Genomic DNA, 24,745 nt, shown 5'->3' with positions numbered 1-24,745 from the left:
AGTTGGCCATATTATTCACAAACCTCAATCTTTTTTCTTTTCTATCCTATCTAGCTTGCTTTTACCACTATTGATATGTTCAATTTCCACAGAAGAATGCAGGCTATCTTGCACTTTCCTATGTGCTTGCACACACCTTAACGAGCTCTTTCTTGTTTTTGCCAGAGATGGTGCGCTGAGTCATTTCCACGAAAGGCTTCTGTACCACTCCGAAGCAAGAGTACATTAAAGAGTAAAAGGCCTGAGGGTGCACCAGCATTTTCCTGACTAGAAAGCTAACCCCCAAGTGAATGTATTGAAGAGATCTAGACTTGGTGGGACAAATATCTCTACCTCCAATTTTATGAATACTGCTAGCTATGGCTGCGGAACTCTGTTTGCTGCTGCTGCTGTTTTGTGGAAGTACTATTTCAGAGGTACAGCCTATATACAAACCGCCTCCTGGGACTTTGGATTTTGGATTTGTACCAGCCAAGACGTATGATACAGGTGCATACCATGAACCTGGGCCAATAGGAATTTTGTTTAAAATAGTACATGCATTCCTGTATTTAGTGCAGCCAAATTCTTTTCCTCAAGGTAAGCAGATAAACTACTTTTTTTAATAAAGATGTGTTATTGATATGTTCATCCTATTGCAGCTATTAAGACCATAATCTGGAAGTAGTTGATATGGAGGGCTTTGTTAGTAGCACATGTTATAGCCTGGAAATGTGTATGGTTCCACATAAAGTAATGTTTTTCTGCTAAGCATAGTGGGCGGGAGATTGTTAATGAAAATGAAATGTTGATGAAATCTCACAGGCCTTTGCTTATATATATCAAAGCTGTCACTGATGCGTTTCAGGCTTTTTTTCTTAACTGAAACTTTTTCCTATGTATGCTCAGAAGCATGAGATAGGAGTAAAGCATAAACTGCTTTGTATTTAATATTAAATACATAAGAGCCAGGTCTCTGAGATTTGCATATTATGATAAACAGTCAAGTGGTTGTAATATTATGAGATTTAGCCTAGGAAATGGAAACTTAGCAACTTGAAATAAATTTCATTTGTTTCTGTATCTGTGCATCCACAGTCAAGTTTTATATAAGGTCAGTTCCATTACACAGCCACATGTAACTTCTTGTTCCTTTGTAAACTGTCAAGTTAAGACTTGGAATTGCATTTGTTTTATTGAGATTTGTTTTTTTCCATTCCTTTTCTACTAAGTTGTCCCTTCTTCTAAAGGAAAAGTTAAGGTATCAGAGAAGTGTGTGCTTATTTAGGTTGCATTGATTAAAAGGTGCTTTTGGGAATGCTGTGTGTTTGTGGATGTGGTAGTTGTATCAACTTTCCAATGTGTTTTTTGTTTCATTTAGCTCTTAAAACAAAATGCTAATGTGTCTGTGTAATATTGGCATTTGAAGTTATATTGAGGTGAAGCGTTAATAAAGTCTAAGAATGGCTTTGGTTTGTTATTGATTTCTTTTGGTGGTTTAGCTGTAGCTGTATAAAAGACATTTGTGTTATTTTGTAGTACATCTTTCAATTTATATATTAAAACCCTTAGTAATTTAAAGTCTTAAATTCTTTGGTCATGTACCTGTATGATACCTGTGAACTATTATTTGCTTGTATTTTTGACATTTCTTCAATAGCTGTAGACGAATGAGCTCAAATGAACTTGAATGAATGAATTCTGTTTAGACAAGTGCCCAGACTCCCAGGTGTTAACCAGGAGAGCAAAATCCTGGCCTATTCCCTGCAGGATCTGTCTTCTGAGCAGGTTTTACACAAGGTGTAACGAGGGCAATTGCATGAAGCTGACAGTAATGTTACCTTTTGGAGGAATTGTTTCCAGATTATCTCTGCTTTTCTATCCTCTTTTCTGCCATTAAATATGCAGGTGAACTATTTGCCTCTCTGTGAGACCTGATATGTTAGGATTATCATCTGCATTCAACTCTTAACAGGCCTTTGTTCTGCCTAAAGCCCTACTTGAATATTTTATTCTCATACTATTGTGGACACTTGATTTCAGCGAGATGTTTACTGTGTCTTTATACTAACAGGAATTTGGTCTGTAACCTTGTATGTCAAATTTAATATTATGTGTCCTAAGCATGTAAATAATTATGGAGTATAGAATTTATGATCAATATTATAGTCCTGTGGGACTGCTTGTAGTAAGTTCTGCATCAAGTAGCTGTTGTGAAATCCAGCATTAAAGAGAAAGGAGACATCCAGAAGCAAATCACTTGTTCTTAGCTTGTAAGCTTTGAGCATCTCGTACCTCTTCTTCCTTTCTTGCAGATACTTTTTGCCAAATCAGTTATTTTTAGAAGTTTGGCTTTCATTATTTGCATTAGGTGAAGTCCTTTTCCCATGCCCCCACAGACCTCACTGCAAAATACAGATTTGACGGATCATGTCAGTTTGAGTCATACCATTTAATTGGTTAATCCCCATAATCTCTTTTGCCATATGCTGTTCTATTTTCACATTCAGTGTATTAATGGTGTAGTTACATATTTGAAGTGCCTTCTTTTTTTTGAAACTGCCAACTTGAAAAAGATTTAATTTTGATTCAGAGATGAAAATAAACATAATCACAAGTGGGCACAGAAAGCAAGCCTTTTGATGTTTCTAATTCAAAACTTTGTCATTCCGATTGGGCTGGTGCTTCAGAAGAGCTAGGTCCAGGTTGATGCCCCAGTGTATTGCATATAACCATAACATTGAGGAGAAGTGTAATTCATGGGGAGGACTTGGCATCAGTCACCTAGACCTTTGATCTTAGTAGTCTTATTTTTTTTCCCTGATTCTTGGAAGTACTTGATGTTTGGTTTTCCAATCTACTGTTAGTGCTATTAGCTGGGAGGGGAAAAAAGTGGCAGGATTGTCCAATTGCATGTAGATATTCCTGCCTTTCCAAGTCATCTTTGTGCTTCCAGTAGTGCTCTGATGGAGCTGAATATGTTACAGTATAACATTCATACTCCTTCAGTCCCAAGTGTGCCTTGTAGGAAGAAGGCTAGTATGAGCTTTATACTGTTATGATAAAGCAAAATATGAAGTACATCGGAGTCTTTGGGAAATGTTGTTCTTGAAGTATTTGTATGCTGCTAAGTCTTAACATATATTTAAATGTTCTTGTATGTTGCTTGAAAGTTGAAAGGGATCACTTCATTTAAAGAAAGAAAATCAGTCAAATATTTTGTAAGGGTTTTTTTGAATTAAATTTAAGTGACTAATTATTTACTCCTTAATTTGTTCATGCCATCCAGTTTGTGGTTATCTAACTTAATCCAAGTTTAGATTTAATAGATAAGTTATTAATGGGATTGAATACAGTGCTCTCATAAAGCACAGTAACAGAACCAGGGCAAGGAACTGTAACTCAAGTTTTTTTAAATTGCTGAATTTTTAAGACCAGCACTGTGCTCTTTGGATATGGCAAGAAACTAGTTTAAAAAAGTGAACTAGGATATCTGATTGCAATGCTTCAGTGAATGTAAATAGATTCTGCTTTCAACTCCACCAGTCAAATACTTCTGTCCTCACTAGATGATGTACTGGTGTAAATGGGAGTGAATTTTCTCCCAAGCGTAAACTGTTACGCAGGGAAGCAGCCTCCACTTTGAGTTAATGACACACTGGAGTGGAAGAGACTGTGTTTGGTCACTGGTTTGCTATGTGAGGCTCAGTAGGTCACTTTAATCTTACTGTGCCTTGGTTTCTCCATTTGTAAAATGGAGATGATGGTGCTGCTACCTTTGAGGACTGTGTAGGATAGAGCATCATTATTCTTCCCTGTTAATAGCACCACTTAAAATAATAGGTGATAATAGGAAAATTACAAGTTGTTTCTATCACTCAGCTAAGAGGACATCTAACAAAACAATTGTCAGTTTTTCTCTTACTTAGAATTTGTCATAAACTGAAGCATTAATTTATTAATAAAGTTAAGTCAGCTCATGGTTGTGACATGGTGCATGTCACCTGTTGTGTTGGAGACCTTGAGATGTGAACTTGGTGTTGACAGGGCATGGTCAGTATGATCCTCTGGCTGCTATGAATATCTTATCATGGTTTTGTTTTTGTTCCCATGGAAACCTGTTGTTAGTTGCAGTAAGACGATGTTAATCTGAGATTCCACTTGCCAGCAGGATGTGCACAACAAATCTTTGGTTTCACAGCTTGTGTCTTGTAACAAAAACGTGAGGAGTTCACAGAGGAAACAAGCTAGGAATAAAGCTCCTGCTCCTATTTTTAGGTGAAATAAGACAAAAACTTACAGGCCTGTTTACCTTACTCTACTGTACCTGAACATATTGCAGGACACTGTGCCACTTACGTTGTTACAACTGCTTTGCTCCAGCTTCTGCTTTTTATTGTGGATAACCCTGTTTCTGCTGAAGTGGGAATAAAACTTTAATATAAAAATCAGCTGTTGAATGCAAGTACTTCCTGGGCAAAACAGCATAAAGAGTTAAATGTACTATTTGCCTGTGGGGCACAAGAGCAAGCTGTTCTCTAGACTGGTTCTACACCTCTCAATTCTTTCTGTTTGTGGAGTGTCACTTGTTGAACAGTTTGAGCATAAGACTGAGGATCAGAACTTGACTATTTTAATGCAGAGTCCTGTCTCTGACCCCTTTTGGTCTTCCTTTCTCCTCACCTGGTCAGTCTTCAAAGGAGCTGCAAATTACAGAGTTCAGCAAGCTAGTCTTGTGTTCACTATCTCTGCAATTAATATCTCACATGAGTGTGTTCAGCAATTAAAACTTTAACATTAAAAAATAATCACATAACTTGATGTGAAAATAAACAATGTATTTGTAGCTAGTTGTCCTGGTTTCAGCGGCTGCATGGTGCTTAGTTGCTGGCTGGGGTTAAACCACGACACTAGTATAGCTGTATGCATATGCATATGAAAATGCATATGCAAAACCTTGTTGTTGTAGGTAGGTTTGAGCTCCTAGGATATTGATTTTTTTTTTTTTATACATTAGCTGTGTTGTATGTGAGTTTCTAAAGCAAAGAATCCAAACACTTTATCACCCCCTCAGTTAAAAACTCAGTAAGAATTATTTTTGTGTGTGTGTAAGACTAGCCTCTTTGCCTTTTGTAACTCTTTAGTTCTTGGTTACCCGTTTCTACTTCAGCTTTGCTTCCTGTTAGTAATAAATCTTCCACAGCTCCCCTACAACAAAAATGCATATGTGTGGATGTTGCAGCATTGGAGCTAAACTCAGCTACGGGTAGCCGGTAATGCCCTTTTGCTTTTTAAACTTGAGACTTTCCCAGGACTGCTGGGCATATCCATGCCAGCACGCGGTGAAAGGACTGTGCTCTGGCTCTGACTTGTGTGCAGATGCTGCAGTTCAGGAACATAAGATACTGCTTAGGTGCTTAAAGCAATTATGACCTTTTATAAAAAATTAAATTACAGTATCCTTTTTCCAATTGTGTGAAGTCTCAGTTTTATTTTGGGTATGAAACTGCACTGATGTGGTAGACTGCTTTTTTGAGATAGTGCTTCATAGCTACCCTCCTGTGCATGTGAGTTGGTTTTCTTAAAGCTTACATCCTGGAGCTGGGTTGGGAGCACAGATGCAATTGGTGGTGCAGGAACTAAGAAGGGAAGAAGAGCAAGACCTGCCCTTTAAGTTAGCTGTTAGATTGGCTAAGCTGTGTTGTGAAATGATGATTTTGGTAAGCTGTAGAGTCAGTGCCTTAACCACATTCCTGTAACTGTTTTTTTTTTTCCAGCACTGTGGCTACAGCTGTGACATTAGTTTAGAGTAGTAGCTGAAGTGTTTATATAAAAAATGCAGGTTTCAGTGACAGAGGTTATATATAGCAAGTAGTGGTGGTGTCATTTGGGTAGAACTGGGATAAGAAGGGGGGACTTAAAGTGCTCCTTTACTTGATAATATGGCGTATACATTGAAAGAAATTTCTTGTGTCTAACATTGGAAATACTGGAGGGAAGATGGAGCAGCAGGAAGATACAAGATAAATTAGCCTCTTCTTTTCTCTGCCCACTCGTATACATTTAAGGAAATAGTGTTTAAAAAAAATCATTGCTCATTTCTTGCTGGGAAGCAAAGAGATGCTCTACATGATGACATAGCCATGTAAACAAGGAACACTCTCTGAGAATGTTTCTGAAGCAGATTTAAGGCCTGCTTTTTTATTTTCTTAGGTGTCAGAAGAGTAATTTCATTTTCCCCTGAACTATTCCAAACTGCAGACTATCTAACAGATTGCTTGTCAAAAGGATTTTTTTTTTTGTGGACAGGGAGGAGACAGAGGTTTTAGGGAGGGGAGGTTTATACAGATTATCTACTACAGCTTACTGCAGAAAACTACAATTGCAGACATTAACACTTCTCTGATGTCTTCCTGCCCACTTCTTTTGGATTACATAAACAAGGAATCTCTTGAAGATAGGTATTATGTGGAAAATATGCAAGTCATTTTTCAGTCAGTGTAGCATAGCAGATCATCTGAAAATCTTGCACTATGCACACATCTGGAATCCTTTCTCTACAGTATCCTCAATGCTTGCCCTGATCTGGTTTAATACTGCCTGCCAGCTGTGCCTAGGAGAAAAAACATGCCTTGACAGCAACTGGAAAATTACAATCCAGCTTCACAATTTCAACACTATTAGGACAGAAGGGAGAAACTAATGAAAATGGACCTCAAGCAGAGTTTGAGGGAGTTGGGTTACTTTGTGTGGGGAGGGTGTTTAGAAGTGGCATTACCACAGATGGCTGTGGTAATAGGCTGGAGGGAACCTCAAGCAGTAGTGCCTCTTGGAGGCTAGATTATAATAATAAATAAAATGGGCCTACAGTTGTGTGGTATTGAGACTCAGCTTGCATTTCCCAATCTAAACTGCCTTCCATCCCTTCCAAATTAGACAGCTACGTCCTTTCTGTCTGTTGGGAACGTTTCCTGGCAAGTGGGTTGGGCATTTTCTGGGTGAGGTACTGAGTTGGCTGAGGAAACCTGCTAATAGTTACAGTGTGGGCAGTGCCAGGCCTGTGCTTGAAACTGTCCTGACCCTGTTCTGTTTGTCTATGGCCATTAATGGCAGACACAAGGTATAACCAAAGAGCTGATCAGCAGCATTCCCTGCCTTGGTGTGCAGGGGATGAGTTCTGGGCGCAGCTAAATCCAGGGGTGCTGACAAGGAAGAGAAGGATGGGAGGTACAGGCTGGTATTGTGACAGAAGGTGGCCTTGGTGTTTGTTTATCATTCTAGGTAAAGAAGCTTCATTGATAGGGTTTGTATATTTTTAAAGAAAAAAGCAAAGGTACCGTGTCCTAAAAATGCATTATGTAGATAATCTAGATAATTTCAGGACATGGTTTATTGGGCACGGTGTGTTGGGTTGATGGTTGGACTTGATGATCTTGAAGGTCTTTTCCAACCTAAATGATTCTATGGTTCTATGAATTAGTACTACTGTGTGGTATGTGTTTTGGGGGTGGGGCTTATGAAGCATTTTGAGTTAATCATATGAGATACTGTATGGATACTGCCTGTTATTGGAAAATCAGTCATTTGACTTTCTCTTTTCTTTGTTATAGACCATCAGAATTAGATAACATTAGCCTAGTCCTCTCATTTTTTGTCTGACAGTTTGCTTAGGTTATCATTTACAGAGCAACAAACTCCTAGGTCTTGTTCAGTGATGGCTGTTTCTTGAATTACGTCAGCCAAAGTAATAAGAATTTGATAGATCTTTGCAACAAATCTTTCCACACTCCTCAAATTCAATGTTTAATTACATTGACAATTATGAGAATTAGAATTTTTTCCTCTCCTTTTTTTCACTGTTTTCTTTTTTTTGCTTCTTAAGATCCTTTCTGTAACTTTTAGATCTTGACAAAAGTGATGCTTTTTTCTAAGTGAATATGCACTATTCAAAAGTTGCTGGAGCAAAATAAATGTGTAAGTATTAATTTTAGTGGGTTTTGTAATACTTTTAACAATATAAAATCTTTCCATATTGTTATTAAAGCTTTTGAGTATACTTCTATCTTTTCCACAAATCAGCTGCCACGAAGGTCAGCTATTGTTGTTTAAGCTGACTAATCTATCAGTATATGCATCTTAGTGTAAGCCTACCAGTTACAAAAAAAGCCCACAAACCTGCTTTGACACTTTTTTGCAATATGCAGATCTATTTCTTCTCATCTAACAACAGTTCTGTGATTAAATTATGACCTGTACTGCATTGTAACATAGTCAAGATCTTTTTTTCTGAAAATATACCAAATTATTTTATTTTTGTGAACTTCAAACAGTGATTACAGTTGTGAATGTGAATATTCTTACTACTACTAACTACTGCTTTGGCTGTTTAACTCAGCTGAAAGATGCCTGGGTGTACCTGTACAGAACAAACACAAACTTGAGGCCTAATTAACTTTCTTCAGAGTAGCAACCTTTACTTTTGCCTTTTTTTTTTTTTAAGTGAGGTAGTGATCTCTGTAGTACTTTGCAACAGTATGCATGCCACAGTTATCAAACATATGTGGAATGTTGTGGCCCTTGCAGAAATGGGAAAACAGAGGGAGGGAATTCTGAGGAATCTCAGTGAAGCTGCCAGAATGCCGGTCAATGAGGTAATTAAAAGCTGGTACCAACAGGGCTCCAGCATGTCATTCCCAATTATCTGTATTCATGTTTCCAATAATTCAAGTTATGCAATGTATGAGAAGAGTTTTTGTGCTTTCCTCAGTTTACAGCAACTTCTGAGGAGAGAAAGGAGTAGGAAAAATGCTGTTGTTCATACAGTCTAAATATTTACTACTTTGATCGAAGTTACAAGTCCAATATGTCTACACAACCCACACTTTCAAGAAGTTGCTCAGTCTCTGCAGTGTGCTAAAACAGACAAGCATACACAGTGCACCAAGTTAAATCTTTGCCCATAATCTGTTGTAAATCCTTACCAGATGGTGGCCTAGGAAGACCTTTAGGTAGCTACTGCAAACAAAGCAAGTGGCAAAAAATAGTTGCTGTGGCACAAACAATATGCTACAGAAATTTTGTTGCCTTCAGAAAATGAGAGAATGCAGTTTCTGTGTGGAATAGTTCTTCAAAGCTTTCTACTTGACTTTGTGTCTGCGTGATACATGCAAATTTATTATAGCCTCCTAAGCAAAGATTTTTCTAAAGGCTTCTCTCTTTTTGTTCTTTATTCCAAAACTTCAGCAAGAACAGAACTTTCTTTGTAGCAAAGAACAACTAGGAAGTTCCTGCAAAGGTTATTTTCAAAGGAGAAGTCTTTCATTCTAGGTGTCCTGTAACAGTCAATATTGTGGCTATTTCTTTTTCTTTAAACCTTTTCCTGACCAGGCTCTTTAATGCTGTCTGTGCATGTTGATGGAAAGCAGAATATGCCTAAATGGAAAATGTGACTGCACTAAAGGAATAACCTCAAGTTTGGGGCAGCTATAAGGTGTGAGGATTTTCAGTGGAAGACTTAAATTACCCATTTGGTCTTCCTGACTAATAACAACCTTGAGGAAGCTAAATTTATAAAACTTCGACTGTTTCATACACATTTTTGGGAAATTGGGGAACTTTCTGTGTGCATGAATGAAGTTCATTGACTCTTGCTCTTATCTGATCCACTGCTGTATAATTTCTTGAGTGGAACAATGCTATTTTCTGTCAGGAAGGGTGCAAAGGGGGTCATCTTAATTTCATGTCCTAGTTCCTTCAGCAGCTGTTGCTGCTCTGCAATTCCTTGTCTTCAGCAGTTGCACCATGCTTAGTCCTACCTGCACTTTGGTTAAAGTTCATCCTGTTTAGACCAATGCTACAGTTTCAATCCTGCTCATAGCTGTTCATCTCTTCATTACCTACTTCATATTGCAGCTTTACCCCCCTCTCACATTGCCCCTCACTGCATCCAGTAGAAGCTAAGACTCATTTCTGGGTGGTCTGGTAGCTTGTCCTTTCAACTGTGAATAAAGCATATGTGCTTTACAAGTCTGCTGAGACCTTAATACATTTATTATGTTTTTGCTTGTGTCATATTGTGTGTTGCTGGATTTTGAGACTGAGCCAGAGTACTGTAGGATAAGTGTATTTGTCTTGCTTTTGATCAGCATGTAATTAAAGAATGTGGAGTCAGAGAATGGAAATGGACAATGATTGTGTTGATGAGAGGAAATAGCATACTGAAGGCAGAAGAGGGTAAAAAGACAGGTTGCTGTAGCAGATGAGAAGTTAAAATGCTTAAGCAATTTAGTATGGATTTGTCATTTTTTACCTCCATTCAAACAAGTTCTTCTGGCCAGTGTAGAATAACAGGTTCTAGGGCTTCATTTAGCATGTCAGTGGTGAGGTACAGCAGCAAGGTTCCTTCCTTACTTGCCTTTTTTTCTTAAACCATCAGCCATGCATTTGGACAAGATTCTAGTTTTTGCATGTTATTCTTTAGTGCAGGTGAAAAAACAGGTGATTGAACAGAGAATTTCCTTTCACCATCTCTGTAGTGTAAGTAGGTGGTCTTGTGTGAGCTTCAGAAGCTGGGCGTTACTCAGGCGTTGTGCGCGAAGGGAAGAGGGCCAGAATGGCCTCTTGCAAGGAGCAGAAGGGTGGAAGCCGGACCAACCTGATGTTCCCCGTAACTCAAGGAAGAAACCTGGGAATTGTATAGAGAGATAGCTTGCCTAAAAGTTGTGGTGAGAATTTATCTGAGAAGGCTGGGGTTTTTCTTAGTTTGAGGACAAGGGTTATGGCCCAATATCTGAGGGAGACATTGTGAAGAGGGGAGTGAACCTTTTGAATCTGGAGTTAGAAAGGAACACTCTGGACTATATGAGTGAATGCATGGATTAGACTCCTCATCTGTGGACTAAAGTGGTCTCTTAGTGTGTGGGAAGATCCTGTCACCTCTGAGACTTCCCACCTGGCCTACGGAGTGAATTTTCTTCTTGCTCTGTGGAAAGAGGGCAGATGGCATGGGGCGAGCAATGCGGCAGGACCCTCTCTGCAGTCTCTGCACCAATGTGCGTGGTGGATTCTTTGGCCATCAACATTACTGAACTCTCACCTTGCTCTGCAGTGGAACCAGAGCCAAGCGATCACTGCAGGATTAGGGACAGTAAGAGTAAACAAAGGCGTTAGGTAGTTAGTGGCAGTAAAGGGGACCAAAGGTAACCTTGGGTTACCTGCTGAAGGAGACCTCTTCAATGGAAGCTGAATCTGACCATAGTAAGGGCTAATGGCTAGAGGCTTTCTAACTTTGGGGAAGCAACCAAAGCTCCACTCAAGTCAAAGCAAGTATTTTAAAATGTCAACAAACTGAACTTGCAGTGAGACTTGCTTTAAGATACCTGACAGAATTTTATCTCTAAGTCTGAAAGGCTAATATAGCTTTCCTGGTTTTCTTGGACTTGCAAGAGTTATTCATTTGTTTGAGTCATAATTAGAGAGGAAAAAGCCCAAGCTTGAAGTCATTTTAATTCATTAATTTCAGACTAATTATTGCTACTTACTTATGACACTAAATGTGGTCAAAGTGACCCATATTCAGAGAGATCCTGAAATGTTCAGTGTGTGTGTAGTCCATTGACTCTATCTATTACAGATGAAGAGGAACGGGATGAAATACTGTTTTATGCATTAGAATGAGATAGCATTAAAGCAGTTATTAATTTATCATGTATATTATCTTGTAATTCTCCTCTGTTGTTCTGAAAAATCTCCATTCATTGTGACATGAATGCTTCAGTCATGGTTCTTACTGGTTTGCTTGAAGTCCTTTTCAGAATAGAAGCCTAATATGTTATATTATGCATAAAAAGATAAATTAATTTCTGGCATAATTTGATTAATGCTGGAGTTGCACTATAACTGAACTGGCTCAATGGAATTGTTTGAATGAAGAAGCATAGCATTCCCGAAGGTTTTACTCCAACTGTTTTCCTGTCACCTAGATTTGAAAAGCTTTCTTGGCAGAAGAATTTGTAGCTAATTTATGTTGGTATTTAATAGCCAGACAGCTTATTTTTAAATCTATTATTTTTGCTATCCCTTTCTGTAGAGCAGTCCTAAGAAGCAAGCCTAGTGATAACCTCATTTTCTTGCCGGGGTAATGAGATACTGAGTGTATGTACACAATACTCATGCAATGCAGGAGTTGGTGATTATGTTTCCTTAACTGGAGCTCCTCAGAGGTGCTTAGTATTTCATCACAAATTGCATTGGTAAATTAACAGTTCATCTGGCTAGTTAAATTTACTAGGGCAGATGGCATTTCACATGTGTGATGAGAGCAGGAAGGAGATAGAGCAAAACAGTAATGTAATTAGCTGTGTAAATGAGCCTCACAAGGTAAATCTCTTTAACCCCAGTGATAAAATGTGTTCTGTGCTAAAGCCTTGGATTACTGGTCCTGTGAAACAATGTGTGCAGCTGGTCAAGCCGAGATTTCAGAAGTAATCCTGTTAATTTGAAAATAGAGGACACTGCTTTTTATCACACCTTCTTAGCACTTTTTATTTGAAACAGAAATCAGCCTCAAGGTGGTACTCTACCAATAACGCAGAAGAGAGTTGTGTGGAGTTAGTTCAATTTTAAATAAAAACTTATTTGAATGCTAGAGATGAGATGTTCTAGCTAGGGAGGAAAGATGCTTCATAAAAGCAAAACAAAATCACAGGCTAAATGTGAGCTGAGGTGTCCCTTCACTGTGCTACAATGAGCAGTGTAGCTGTATGTGAAAACATGATGCTTGTGTTTACACAGTACCTGGCACAGGACATTCCCCTGCTTAAGCCTTAAGTACTGCAGTAGTAACTGTGATTACTATCAATGTGCGTAAAACCCAATAGAATCATAGAATAGCTTCGGTTGGAATGGACCTTTAAAGATCATCTGCTCCAACCGCCCTGCAATGAGCAAGGAGACTCTTGATGCTGCAAAACCACTAAGGCATGTTTTTGTGCTTACAGATGTGTGGGTAATCTCACATTCAGTTATAGCCAAATTATTTTTTTTATGGGAATATATATGACTTCCACGTTTCATTTGAAATGAATTAACTGGGAATATGTCTAATCCAGTTGATACTGAAGGCTATTGAAATAGTAAATTCATGGCAAAGACTGGTCAATCACTGTGCTGCCTGGTGAGAAAAACACCCTGAAGCATCATGTTACTTCTAAAAACCATTGCAAAGTAATATAAATAGTAAATCTTTATTCAGCAGGGAAATCTCACATTCCAGAAAATTAAGGGGAAAAAATGGGCTGTATAATAGTGGCCATTGTGCTATGTATGAAACTTGTATTGTTCTCACTATTTAACTTATTCAATCCATGCGGGAACTTTTTGTACCTATTTTCAGGCTTTCTTGTTTATAATAAACCTAAAGGTGTTTTAGTTTCTGTGGAACAGGCTTTAGAGCCTCTAAATTTCAAAAGCACATTGAAAATGCTGATTTTTGCATCAGTTTGTCATAGTGAATTCAGGTTGATTGCTGTCATTTTTCTGACTGGCAGTCTGTGAATTATGGAAAGAGTATAAATAAAAAACTGTGAGTCGGGAACATAGTGAGAAATTTAAGCATATCACAAGTAATCTGAGCAGTTTTGGGTTTTTTTGGGTTTTGTTGGTTTTTTTTTTGTTTTTTTTTTGAAGTATTGGATGTTCTCCTTGGAGATACTCAAAACCTGACTGGAGATGGCCCTGGGTAACCTGTGGTGGGTGACTCTGCACTGACCTGGGTGGTTGGACTGGACAATCTCAGGGGGTCCCTTCCAGCCTCAACTGTCCTCTGTTTCTCTTGAGTAGTTTTACATATGCATACAGATGTCCATAAATATGTATGTGTGTATGTATGTTTTTTTAATTTTAATTTGATGGGGATAGACATTCAACTAGAAGAATGGGTAAAAACTTTCAACTTTTATTTAACAGGAAAGGCTAATGCTTTTAGAATTTTATCTTGTACCAATTCCCAACAGCAGGAAATGTATCAAAGTAAGTTTTTGTCAATAATAAAATTTAGCTTTCTGTCATGGTTTAACCCCAGCCAGCAACTAAGCACTATGCAGCCGCTCACTCACTCCCCCCCATCCAGTGGGATGGGGGAGAAAATTGGGAAGAAGTAAAACTCGTGGGTTGAGATAAGAACGGTTTAATAGAACAGAAAAGAAGAAACTAATGATAACACTAATAAAATGACAACAGCAGTAATAAAAGGATTGGAATGTACAAATGATGTGCAGGGCAATTGCTCACCACCCGCCGACTGACACCCAGCCAGTCCCCGAGCGGCGATTCCCTGCCCCCACTTCCCAGTTCCTAAACTAGATGGGACGTCCCATGGTATGGAATATACCGTTGGCCAGTTTGGGTCAGGTTCCCTGGCTGTGTCCTGTGCCAACTTCTTGTGCCCCTCCAGCTTTCTCACTGGCTGGGCATGAGAAGCTGAAAAATCCTTGACTATAGTCTAAACACTACTGAGCAACAACTGAAAACATCAGTGTTATCAACATTCTTCGTATACTGAACTCAAAACATAGCACTGTACCAGCTACTAGGAAGACAGTTAACTCTATCCCAGCTGAAACCAGGACACTTTCTTACATGCTTCCTGGCAGTCCTTTCACTTCTCCATTAAATAATTTATAATAAAAAGTCAGGATGATAGTAGGATAACTTTGGAATAACTCGGATCAGAAGGGACCTCCGGTTGTCATTGGGCCCAAACCTTTTCCAAAGCAAGATAAACCTCTGAGTTAGGAGCAGTCTGGAAGTGAGGGCAGGTTGCTGGGGGCTCTCCTGCTTGGTTTCAGAGAAGTAGCAAGGAGGGTTATGCCACAGCATCCTGGGCAGTCGGCTCCTGCATTTGACTGCCTACACTCAGTCTGTACTGCTTCATGCCACAGAGGATTGCAGAAGCTATTCCTTTTTCTTCCTTCCCATTGCATTCTCACTTAAGTTGGTGGAGGTTTCTCTTTAGTGGCTGTTCTGCAGTGTGTTGCCACACAATGCTAAATAGTTGCATAAATACGTAAACAAGAGGGTTGATCTAGCCCCTTACTTTTCCTGCTTGCTAAAAGGCATCTAGCTGTAGAGGAAAATTGATTGCATTTATATTTTATGCACCAATATTTCTTAAACTTTTTTATGTGGTAGGTATGTAAACATAAACAAGAAGAAAGAAATGTTACCTCTGCTGAAGAAGAAAAAAATTGTCTAACAACCCGTGTGAATTACATCTTTGGGGTTTGTGCAGTTCTGCCTCACGTGGCTGTATACCTCCTTGCTGCTGAAACTCCCAGAGAAACAGGGATGCTGCCTGGGATGGTCTCAATACAGAACTCTGCTGGTCCCAGCATGTGAGATTTCTCAGAGCTGCAGGGGTGGATCAGTTGTGTGTTGCCCGTGCAGTGGTGTGTGCCCTTTCCTTCAGTGGTCTCCTGACTGTCAAGATGCAGAGCTTGAAAGGATTTGCAGGGATAGTACCTCTTGTTCTTCCTGGGTGCTTATTCTACATATGTTTTGGGTTTACTTCTGTTATGGTGGGATTCAGCCTTATTGTCTACGTTATGTATGGTCTGTCCAAAATGAGGTTGCCTCACCACAGCGAGTCCTTGATCATCTACTGCTAGCACTCTTTCTGCGTTACAGAATATACTTCCTGTCTGTGAATGATTTGTGGCTTGACACCCCTGTGATATGTTAACAGATTTTTATTTTTTAATTGGCAGTGTTGCTGGCTGCAGTTTCTTGGCAGGGAGTACCTTCCTTAAAATGTAGTTGTTGCCTTGCTCTTGTGTGTTTTCTTTCCTTGGACATAGTTTTCTGAGAGGAACTCTCCAGGATCTCTTCAACTTGCAGACCAGTTGAGTCCAGGTTCCCTCTGCAGGGTGTTGGGGAGAGAGGACTATGGGCATTGTTGACTTAGGGCTTTGTTTTCCGGAGTCATGTGCAGGATTAGAGAGGAGTGAGATCACAGCCCCTGTGACCTCATTGAACATATTTCACAAGTGTTACAATAAGTTCTGAGAGGGCTTGGATTTTTGGGAGGCAAACAGTCAGTTTTGAAGTCAGTTTCAGGTCCTTTATTGATCTCCAGGACATGTAACTTACTGGAGGTTTTTACCAAGTATGTTCTTTTGTATATGGGGAGACTAATGATAGGGCAATAGTACCATGAAGTCCAGCTCTGTATGAACATGGGGGTCAGAGTGCTCCTCCTTGAGGTGTAGTGTGCTCCTTCCTAATGTGTTTCCTGTTCATCAGAAGAGACCAGAAGTTCAGTCGGTCATTCCTCCCAAACATCCAAACGCGGTTGCTGTTACACAACCTGCCATGGAACACGCCCAGAGCCGCTGATACCTCACTGAGGCAGAGGGTCTGCAGAGCTGGTGGTGCCCCTCTCGAAGTGCAGGGTGTAACAGAAACGACCGGGAGCCACAGTTCCCAGCATAGTTTGCATAGGGTTGTTAAAATCTCAATAAGGGTGGTCTGGTGATGTCCCAAAAAGGGGATCCATTCATTGGAGCTGCTGGGCTTTACTGAAGGAAACTGGTGTGGTGAAATGATATTTGTAATGTTAAGTGGCGCTATTTGTGTTAAATTCCTACTTTCTCTTTTTGGTGGTTGCTCTATTTTGTTTATATTGTGAATAAGTAAGAAATGAGTGTGTTAGATGGAGCTGCGTGCACAGTAAGTTGGCATTTGTTAGGCTTTCTGATTTGTTTTGGTGGTGGTGCATACTCTCATGCAAAGTCTGTTGGTCCAGAGGTGACCCACGCTGCCTGCCCTCCCCCAACACCCCACCCCACCCCGCCCCCCCCCCCCCCAAAAAAAAAAAAAAAAGAAAAAAAGATTGGGATAATGTTGGCAAGAGAAGGGCCTTCTTCCTTTTCTTCCTTCTACCATTCAGTCAAGAAGATATCGTTAGCGTTATCATTTTGCACATTATGTATCTAATGCTGTGTGTGTATATATATGCATTTGCATGTATGTACTTGGCATAAACATGAAGCAAAGCTGATATCGATTGGACTATGTTCTGGGTAAGTTTGTGATTAACTTTTAATAATGATTTTATGGTACAGAGGATGACCTTGGAAAAACCTTCACTGTATTTCAGTAGGAATTGATTAATTGATAGATAACTTGGTTATCTTCCTGTGAGCTCATAAAATATACAGTTGATTAAAAATGTTGTTACTAGACAGGTTTATGGAAACAACTTATGTGCTTGCCTATCCTGTTGACGTCTGTTCTTAATTTCATCTTGCCTACCTAACAGTAGAATTTATATCATCCTCTGTCCCCCATTTTTAAAATTTATCGTATTTAAAACTCTGGAATATTCTTGCTTTTTTCAGATCTCATCAGAAAACTAGCACAGCAGAAGTTTGGAAATACACAGGGCGATTATCAAAAGGTAAATTGTTTATGTTATGCATAAAATAATGAAACAATGACTTTGAAATTCACTTTTGTTTCTAAATGGGGAATAGTATTTTAAAGCTATAACAATAGGATTCAAGAATGAAATTTATGAATAACAAGTCTGATGTTTTCATATAAAACCTTTCAGAAAAATATTACAAAGAAAATTTGATAAGCCACTGTAAAGAAGCTATGTGTAGTTAAGGCTCACTTGTAAATTCTAGTTGTAATGTGATTGTGGTGTCTGTTGCACAAAGATTGAAGGCTCTTTGTATTGAAAAATATTGCTTTTATGTAAAAACACTTAGAGAGAACCATTATTGCTCAGCTCTCGTGTTAGCTTCAACTATTGTCCTCAAAAAGCTGAATTTATATGCTGGTTCTGGTGCCTCTGTAAAACAGTTTCCATAGCCTACTTATAAAGTTTATTTTAATTTGTGTAGCGTGCTAAGCACGTCAGGGATATTTTCCATTCCCTCTGGGTTTGTGGTTATCCTGTAAGAGTTGAAATTCTTAGGGTAACTGGTAGCAAGAGAAGATAGAATGTAACGTGCGTCTGATTTTAGGCTGTTCTCAAGGACAGTAGCTTATTTTTGAAACAGTATCACTGGTTGAGTTCCTGCAGTAGGAACCTTAATCATGACCACGCAATGGACAAGTTACTTCGTTATGAGCTACTTGCTTGTAGTTCCTGCAGTATGGTGTACCTGTCAGGAAGACATCTTTGTCAGCAATGTGGACAGTGGGATTGAGTGCACCCTCAGCAAGTTCGCCAGTTACACCAAGTTGTGTGGTGCAGTCAACACGCTGGAGGGAAGGTATGCTATCCAGAGGGACCTTGACATGCTTGAGAGGCGGGCCCATTGCAAACTTCATGAAGTTCAACAAGGCAAAGTGCAAGGTCCTGCACATGGGTCAGGGCAATCCCAAGCACAGATACAGGCTGGGTGGTGAGTGGACTGAGAGGAGCCCTGTGGAGAAAGACTTGGGGGAGTTGGTTGATGAGAAGCTCAACATGACCCAGCAATGTGCATTTGCAGCCCAGAAGCCCAACCGTATCCTGGGCCGCATCAAAAGAAGCATGACCAGCAGGTTGAAATTGGTGATTTTCCCCCTCTACTCCACTCTTGTGAGACCCCACCTGGAGTACTGCATTCAGCTCTGGAGTCCCCAACGTAATAATGACATGGACCTGTTGGAGTGAGTCCAGAGAAGGGCCACAAAGATGATCAGAGGGCTGGAGCACCTCTCCTGTGAAGACAGGCTGAGAGAGTTGGGGTTGTTCAGCCTGAAGAAGAGAAGGCTCCAGGGAGACCTTAGAGCAGCCTTCTAGTACCTAGAGGGGGCTTACAAGAAAGCTGGAGAAGGGACTTTTTACAAGGGCATGTAGTGATAGGACAAGGGGTAATGGCTTTAAACTGAAAGAGGGTAGATTTAGATTAGAAGTAAGGAAGAAGCTCTTCACTGTGAGGGTGGTGAGGCACTGGAACAGGTTGCCCAGAGGGGTGGTAGATGCCCCATCCCTGGAAGTGTTCAAGGCCAGGATGGATGGGGCTTTGAGCAACCTGGTCTGGTGAAAGGTGTCCCTGCCCATGGCAGGGGGGTTGGAACTAGAGGATCTTTAAGGTCCCTTCCAAACCAAGCCATTCTCTGATTCTATAACAGGAGTATGGCACTTGGCATATAGACACTGAGCTATTGCCTTGAATCAGGATGACCTGAATGATCTTGGGATTTGAAGGAGGAAAGCCTTGTGCTTCCATGTCATCCTGACAACGAGCTTATTGCTCCAGTAGCTTGATAACCTCTGCATGACATCCAAGTGTGTGGGTGTTGTTATGCCGCATCAATGACTCTTGCTGATCCCATATGCTTGTTTAGTGGGGCTCTCTGAGAGTAGTGCATCACAGGTTGTGCCTGCATACTCTGGGAGGAACATAGGGTGGACTTGGTTGGCAGTCTTTGGACAAAACTATTAGACCATAGGTGGTATACATGAGCACAAGTGTAGTATTTAGTAACTAGTACATAAGTCATGAGAAATTTGAGACTAATGGCAGCTGTAATCCTGCACAGAGGAGGCACTTGTTAAAATACTGTGTGATTATAGGGTGACAAATACAATATTAGGTGTCCTTAAGAAGCAAAACAGATACACGCCATTTATAGGTCCTAATTGTGACTTAAATACAATGCAAAGCTTTAGAACAAATTTGGAAAAGGAAAATTTATCAGGACGAGCAGAGAGTCCCTCAGAAGACAGAAGCATCAGTGAGAGGTAGCTGTGAAGAGACCTGCATGGCTGTAGATGTGCCCCTGGAGGAGTTTCCAGTGGGGACAGGGAAGTGTGAATGTCACTGAAGGGTGTGGGTAAGTAGTTAGAAATATTGCCTGTGGTTTTGATGACTCAAATTCAGGGAGAATGAACTCAGACTAGGATGAGTTCAGAAAGTGTCTATTAAGGTGATCTGGGAAACACACAGGTCTTCAGAGGAGACTAGAAGAGTTTGCCTTGCTTAGGAAAAGAATTGATAAAGGGTGTGATTACTCTTTTTAAATATATATGGAGAGGAAACACAAGGAAGAAACTGCTATTTGGCCAAAAGATGGTGCTATCACAGAAGCAAAGGGGCAGAAATGGGCTATGTGTAAATCCATGTGAGAAGAAGACTTGCTCACCAGGTGTTGGGAACAGTCCTTCAGTAGCAAGAACAGGAAATCTGCTTTTCATATTTATCCTGTTGAATTTCTGCTGTCATTCCTCCATATCTTACCATCGTGGTTTTGTTTGTTTGTTTTTTAACCTATTTGTAGAATGTGTTAGTGACCCAGGAGGCTCTTCCCGCTTCTGTGCTGTGTGTCCCAGTGTTCCCAGCTGGACTCTTACCATCAACGCCTCACTGTCCCCAGTCAGGGACAGCAATCTGCCAGGAGAGCTCAGCAGCTGAGCACAGCTGCTGTGCCTGCTCAGGGGGAGCCAGCTCACTGCTGCTGCCATTGCTTTACTTCTACTGGGAGACGTGCTTGCCTAAAACGTTCAAAATCATATTTGGTACCAGATTTATAAGGGAGGGTAAGCATTTGTTTTCCACCCATTAAAAATACAGTTCCAGATACGATTTTGAACATTTTAAGTATCTTGTACAGTAGAAGTTTCATAAAGATGTGTGTGATGCTGAAAAAAATTTCCTAAAACTTGAGAAAATTTCTGATTCTCACATATCAGACTTTGGGTTGAGGGGTCTTGCTGTTTTTAGCTTGTCCGCTTCCCTTTTCCACTTATGAGAAAGGGGAAAGCGTTACCAGCTGTGAACTTGTCATACAGAGATGAAGGCGAAAAATACAAGAAATTCTATTTCCATTGTGGAAACAAAGAGGAAATTGGGTTCTTCTGAAATTCCTGTCATTGAATATTTAGTTTTCAGTATTTTCCTGAAACTACAGATAAGAAAACAGTTAAGAACCTGCCAAGTAGACTTCTTCAGTCTTTCTTGAATGCCTTTTTTACTTTTGAATAATTTAAAATAAACCTCTACATAATTAGTTAAAAGTGAGGGTGAATTTTGTGTGTAATGTGTTAAGATCCCCAAGCTGCTATTGAAGCTGCCAAAATAAAATAAGCATTGAAAAAAAAAGTTAGTTAAGAATATCATATCAGTTGAGACAGGTGGAATTTGTGAAGAAATCACTAAACCACAAAGTAATGCAATCTCTGGCCTCATCTTCTGTGATATGTGTTGGGAATTATATGAAACAGATGCTCGGTGTGGAAATAACTGGTGTGTTGTTGTTTTAAGATGGAAATACTTGTTGGACAAATTCTAGATTCTTTTCACTTACCAAGGAAACCAGAAATTATCTGCTATGTATTTTATTGTAAACATTTTTCCATAATTATTTAACGGTGCTTCTATGCATTATTTTACCGTAGTGACTTTTTGTTGTTGTTTGTATCATTAATTGTTTTGGTCATGTTTAATTGTTCATTATTCACATGATTTGTTTCTGTGCATGCTGCCTGTGTATTATACACATTCTCCATTTGTTTTGACTTCCACAGCCAGAAAATGTTGTCCTGACTCTTCAGGTAATGTCTTATGGTAGATGTACAGCTTTGAAAAGAAACTAACCATATCTGTATGCACTACTTCTATTAAAATATCCATGAGTACTTCTAATGTTATTTTAAATGGTGTTCTTCCATCTAACCTATTTTAAAACAATTTAAGTTGTCAAATAATTTCTGAAGTGTTCAGCTAACTGGAAAAGAAAACAGTAATTCTTTTCCAAAATCTAGCCAAATTCTTCTTCCAAGCATCTAGTTCATATTCTTCAGAAGGGATAATCGCTTTTAGCCAGCAGTTAGTAACAATAATAAAAAAAATAGGTTTCATCCTAGAATTGGTAATTAGGTCAGAAATTTGCAACTCTGCTAATGGTGGTGGTTGCTGTATTTGGATCAGTTGGTAATTAGGAATTGTGAGGAAGGGCATCAGCAAAGCTGGAACTGGAGCATGATTGATAGCTTGTGAGAAATTGTAACTTAATTCGCAGGACAATATGCAGCCTCAATTTCATCCTTTTACTGCCAAGTTGCCTGGTGCTGGTGGATTTGTAAAACAGAAGAGGACTCAAAGTACCAGTGTGAGAATTAGTCCTCCTAAAATTGGGAAAGGAAAGGGGAAGAGACATGTATCAGGGAAGAAGGACCACTGGGCCGTGCCCACACCGTGCTGTCTAGCTCTGTGTGCAGACACGTGCCTGATCTGGTTTTGGCTCTGTCACTTTGTGCTTGCAGCAGAGGGAAACAGCACGGCCAGCTTGCAGCTTGTCCCCTGGAAACCATGTCGCCTTGCGTAGGGCTGTGCCGGGGCTGTCTGGCCCAGCTTCTTGGTCCTGGGGCACTTGCACTGCTTCCAGTGTAAAAGCTAGTTGAGGTATTGTGTTGCATTGTTCCCTTTCACTCCTAGCTTTTGAAAGTGTGCTTTTAGTTGCTGCTGCTTTGCTGTTTGGCAGCAGAATAAACGTCTTTACCTGAGAGAGCTTAAAATCCACTCCTTCATGTTTTCCAATCCCTAAGCAGTTTTAACTTCAGCAGTTTGGAGAGACCTCTGCCATTGCAATCGATCATCCAGTGAAGTACTTCCCTTTGCAGTCCATACGAATCTTTCTACTTATAACTGATTATAAAGGAGAAAAAGCTGAGCCTTCCTCCCCCCTCCCAGATGAAGTGTTCATCTAGTCAGCCTTGCTGACATTTGTGGAACCTTTTTAGAAACAGATGTGAGAAACAGTAGATTTGTGGTCTGGGAAATCAAATGTGTTCATTTTTAACCTATTTCAATTGCATTGATTCACGTTTGTTTCTTGTGAGCATATTTCTGTCTTAGCACTCACCCCTGTAGTTTACCTAGCTAATATTCTAGCTAAATAATTATTAGCTATCAGTATCTACAATGTGATGTATCTTTTTGTTAGAAAAGTTGTCAGTTATTGACAAAATATACCAAGTCCATAACCTCAGTAACTTGGTAGATGGTTTAGACTGTAGTTTGATTTTTAATTATTTGCTCTATATTGATTGCAGTTACTGTGTGATATCTGCTATTACCACTATTTTTGTCTGAATTACAGGCCATCTACTATGAAATCGGTTTTATAGTCTCCGCAGCCTTGGGATTGCTATTTATTTTGTTACTGCCTCTTGTGGGACTTTGCTTCTGTATGTGTCGTTGCTGTGACAACTGTGGTGGGGAAATGCATCAAAGACAGAAGAAAAATGCTGACTGTCAGAGGAGCTGTTTTGCAACATTTCTTTTTGTTGCTTCTTTAATAATAAGGCAAGTGTAATAAAGAGAACAATATGAAGCTTGGTATAGCACTAATTTTGCAGTGTCATATGACAATAATGTTACTGTACTAGCCTACAGGTGCAGAAATTATTTTATTAGACTAATACTATTGCTTATAAAAGAAAATGTGACTGCATTATAAAAATGCTGCTACCATTGCTATCCACAGGTCATTATGTACTCACTTGAGAGGAATGTAGGTGTGAAACAAAAAAAAAAATTAAGCTTGCATTTGGCAAATGAAGTTTTTGCCAGTCTCAAAATGGCAATTGCAGAATGTTATGTTAAACTTATGAACATAAGGGACTGTCCTATGTTCAATTACCATTCCTTAGAGAACTTAAGGTAAAACATACTGCTTTGTTATTGATAGCGTAGCAGTGGTGAGAAAAGCAATTGTGTGACCTTCTTCAGTATATGCTGTCCTCCAGACTTTCTTACTAGTTCAGAATAATGGGTTTTCTTTTGGGCACTGAGTTGTTTAAACCATACATGCACTCACTGTAAAATGCTGGAGTTCAGAGACATTTTTGCACTATTGGTGTTAGGAGCATAATCCTCTTCTGTGCTGGATGTGTAATGGGTGATGAGGGACTACAATCAAGACTTTTCTTTTCCCTGTAGATGTTTTCAAAATACATTGTTTGCTTTTAGGCTTTTTATTTTCCTTAACTTCTTCATATTTTCACCTGCCTACTATCCTTACTTTGTGATTATATTAAAAAAATAAATCAAGTCTTTTGATCTATTCTTTGTGACTGTTCAGTCAGGTCACTTTGTCACTTCACTGTGATCTAGAATTTTTTTTTCTTTTTATTACTGTTTGTCATGACAAATTGAGACCTTGCCTATGCTCAGATGTAGGCCACGCTGATACCAGGTATGGGAACATGCATTTTTCTCCCAGGCATCACTAACAAACATGACACTTAAGTATTCCGAAGAGCAGAAACCCAAATGGTATTGTAGGTGGTAGGTGCATCCCTGCCGTGATGACAGGAGTACAATGGTGCCTTGGAGAAAGTAAGTTGTTAAATTAACTCTCAGCATGCTGAGTTCACAGACCTTGCCAGCTATCTTTACACAAAGTTGCAGGATGCTGTGTCGCTGGATGCTATACGCTAGATGCTATGTTCTGATTATAATGGCTGAGGAATGTTGCCTGTCAGCAGAGAAATTAAGAGGTCGCTCCCCTTGTTGATCTCTAACTTGGCATTTGCTGCCAGCTATTCTTGTGGTATTGAGCATACCCAGCATTGGCAAATGCTTCCTCCCAGGTCATGACTGGCAGATCAGTGAACCCTAGTAACATGCTTTCCAGGACTAGGGAATCTGCCTCTTTAACTCATCCTTTTTTTTCCTTTTGTATAAGACATCAGGAGTATCAGCTGCTTACCCTAAGGGAGGGGTTGGCCTCAGCTATGTCTGCAGGCTTCCACAGGTGGAGATAA

General features: G+C 39.7%; 1 protein-coding gene across 1 annotated transcript in view; it reads left to right on the top strand.

The window, feature by feature from the left end:
• Positions 1 to 24,745, top strand: part of PROM1 (prominin 1) — a 65,177-nt gene that overhangs the window by 6,091 nt on the left and 34,341 nt on the right. Inside the window, exons 2-5 of the mRNA XM_075041032.1 lie at positions 166 to 579; positions 17,376 to 17,434; positions 21,503 to 21,529; positions 23,077 to 23,282. Of these exons, the coding sequence (XP_074897133.1) occupies positions 360 to 579; positions 17,376 to 17,434; positions 21,503 to 21,529; positions 23,077 to 23,282 (512 nt within the window). The 5' untranslated portion in view covers positions 166 to 359. The remainder of the gene's footprint in view (positions 1 to 165; positions 580 to 17,375; positions 17,435 to 21,502; positions 21,530 to 23,076; positions 23,283 to 24,745) is intronic.

This window comes from Buteo buteo, chromosome 1, assembly GCF_964188355.1.
Source record: "Buteo buteo chromosome 1, bButBut1.hap1.1, whole genome shotgun sequence".
NCBI classification, from domain to species: domain Eukaryota; kingdom Metazoa; phylum Chordata; class Aves; order Accipitriformes; family Accipitridae; genus Buteo; species Buteo buteo.
Note: the sequence above shows the minus strand (reverse complement) of the source record. Positions and strands in the feature narration are given on the sequence as shown.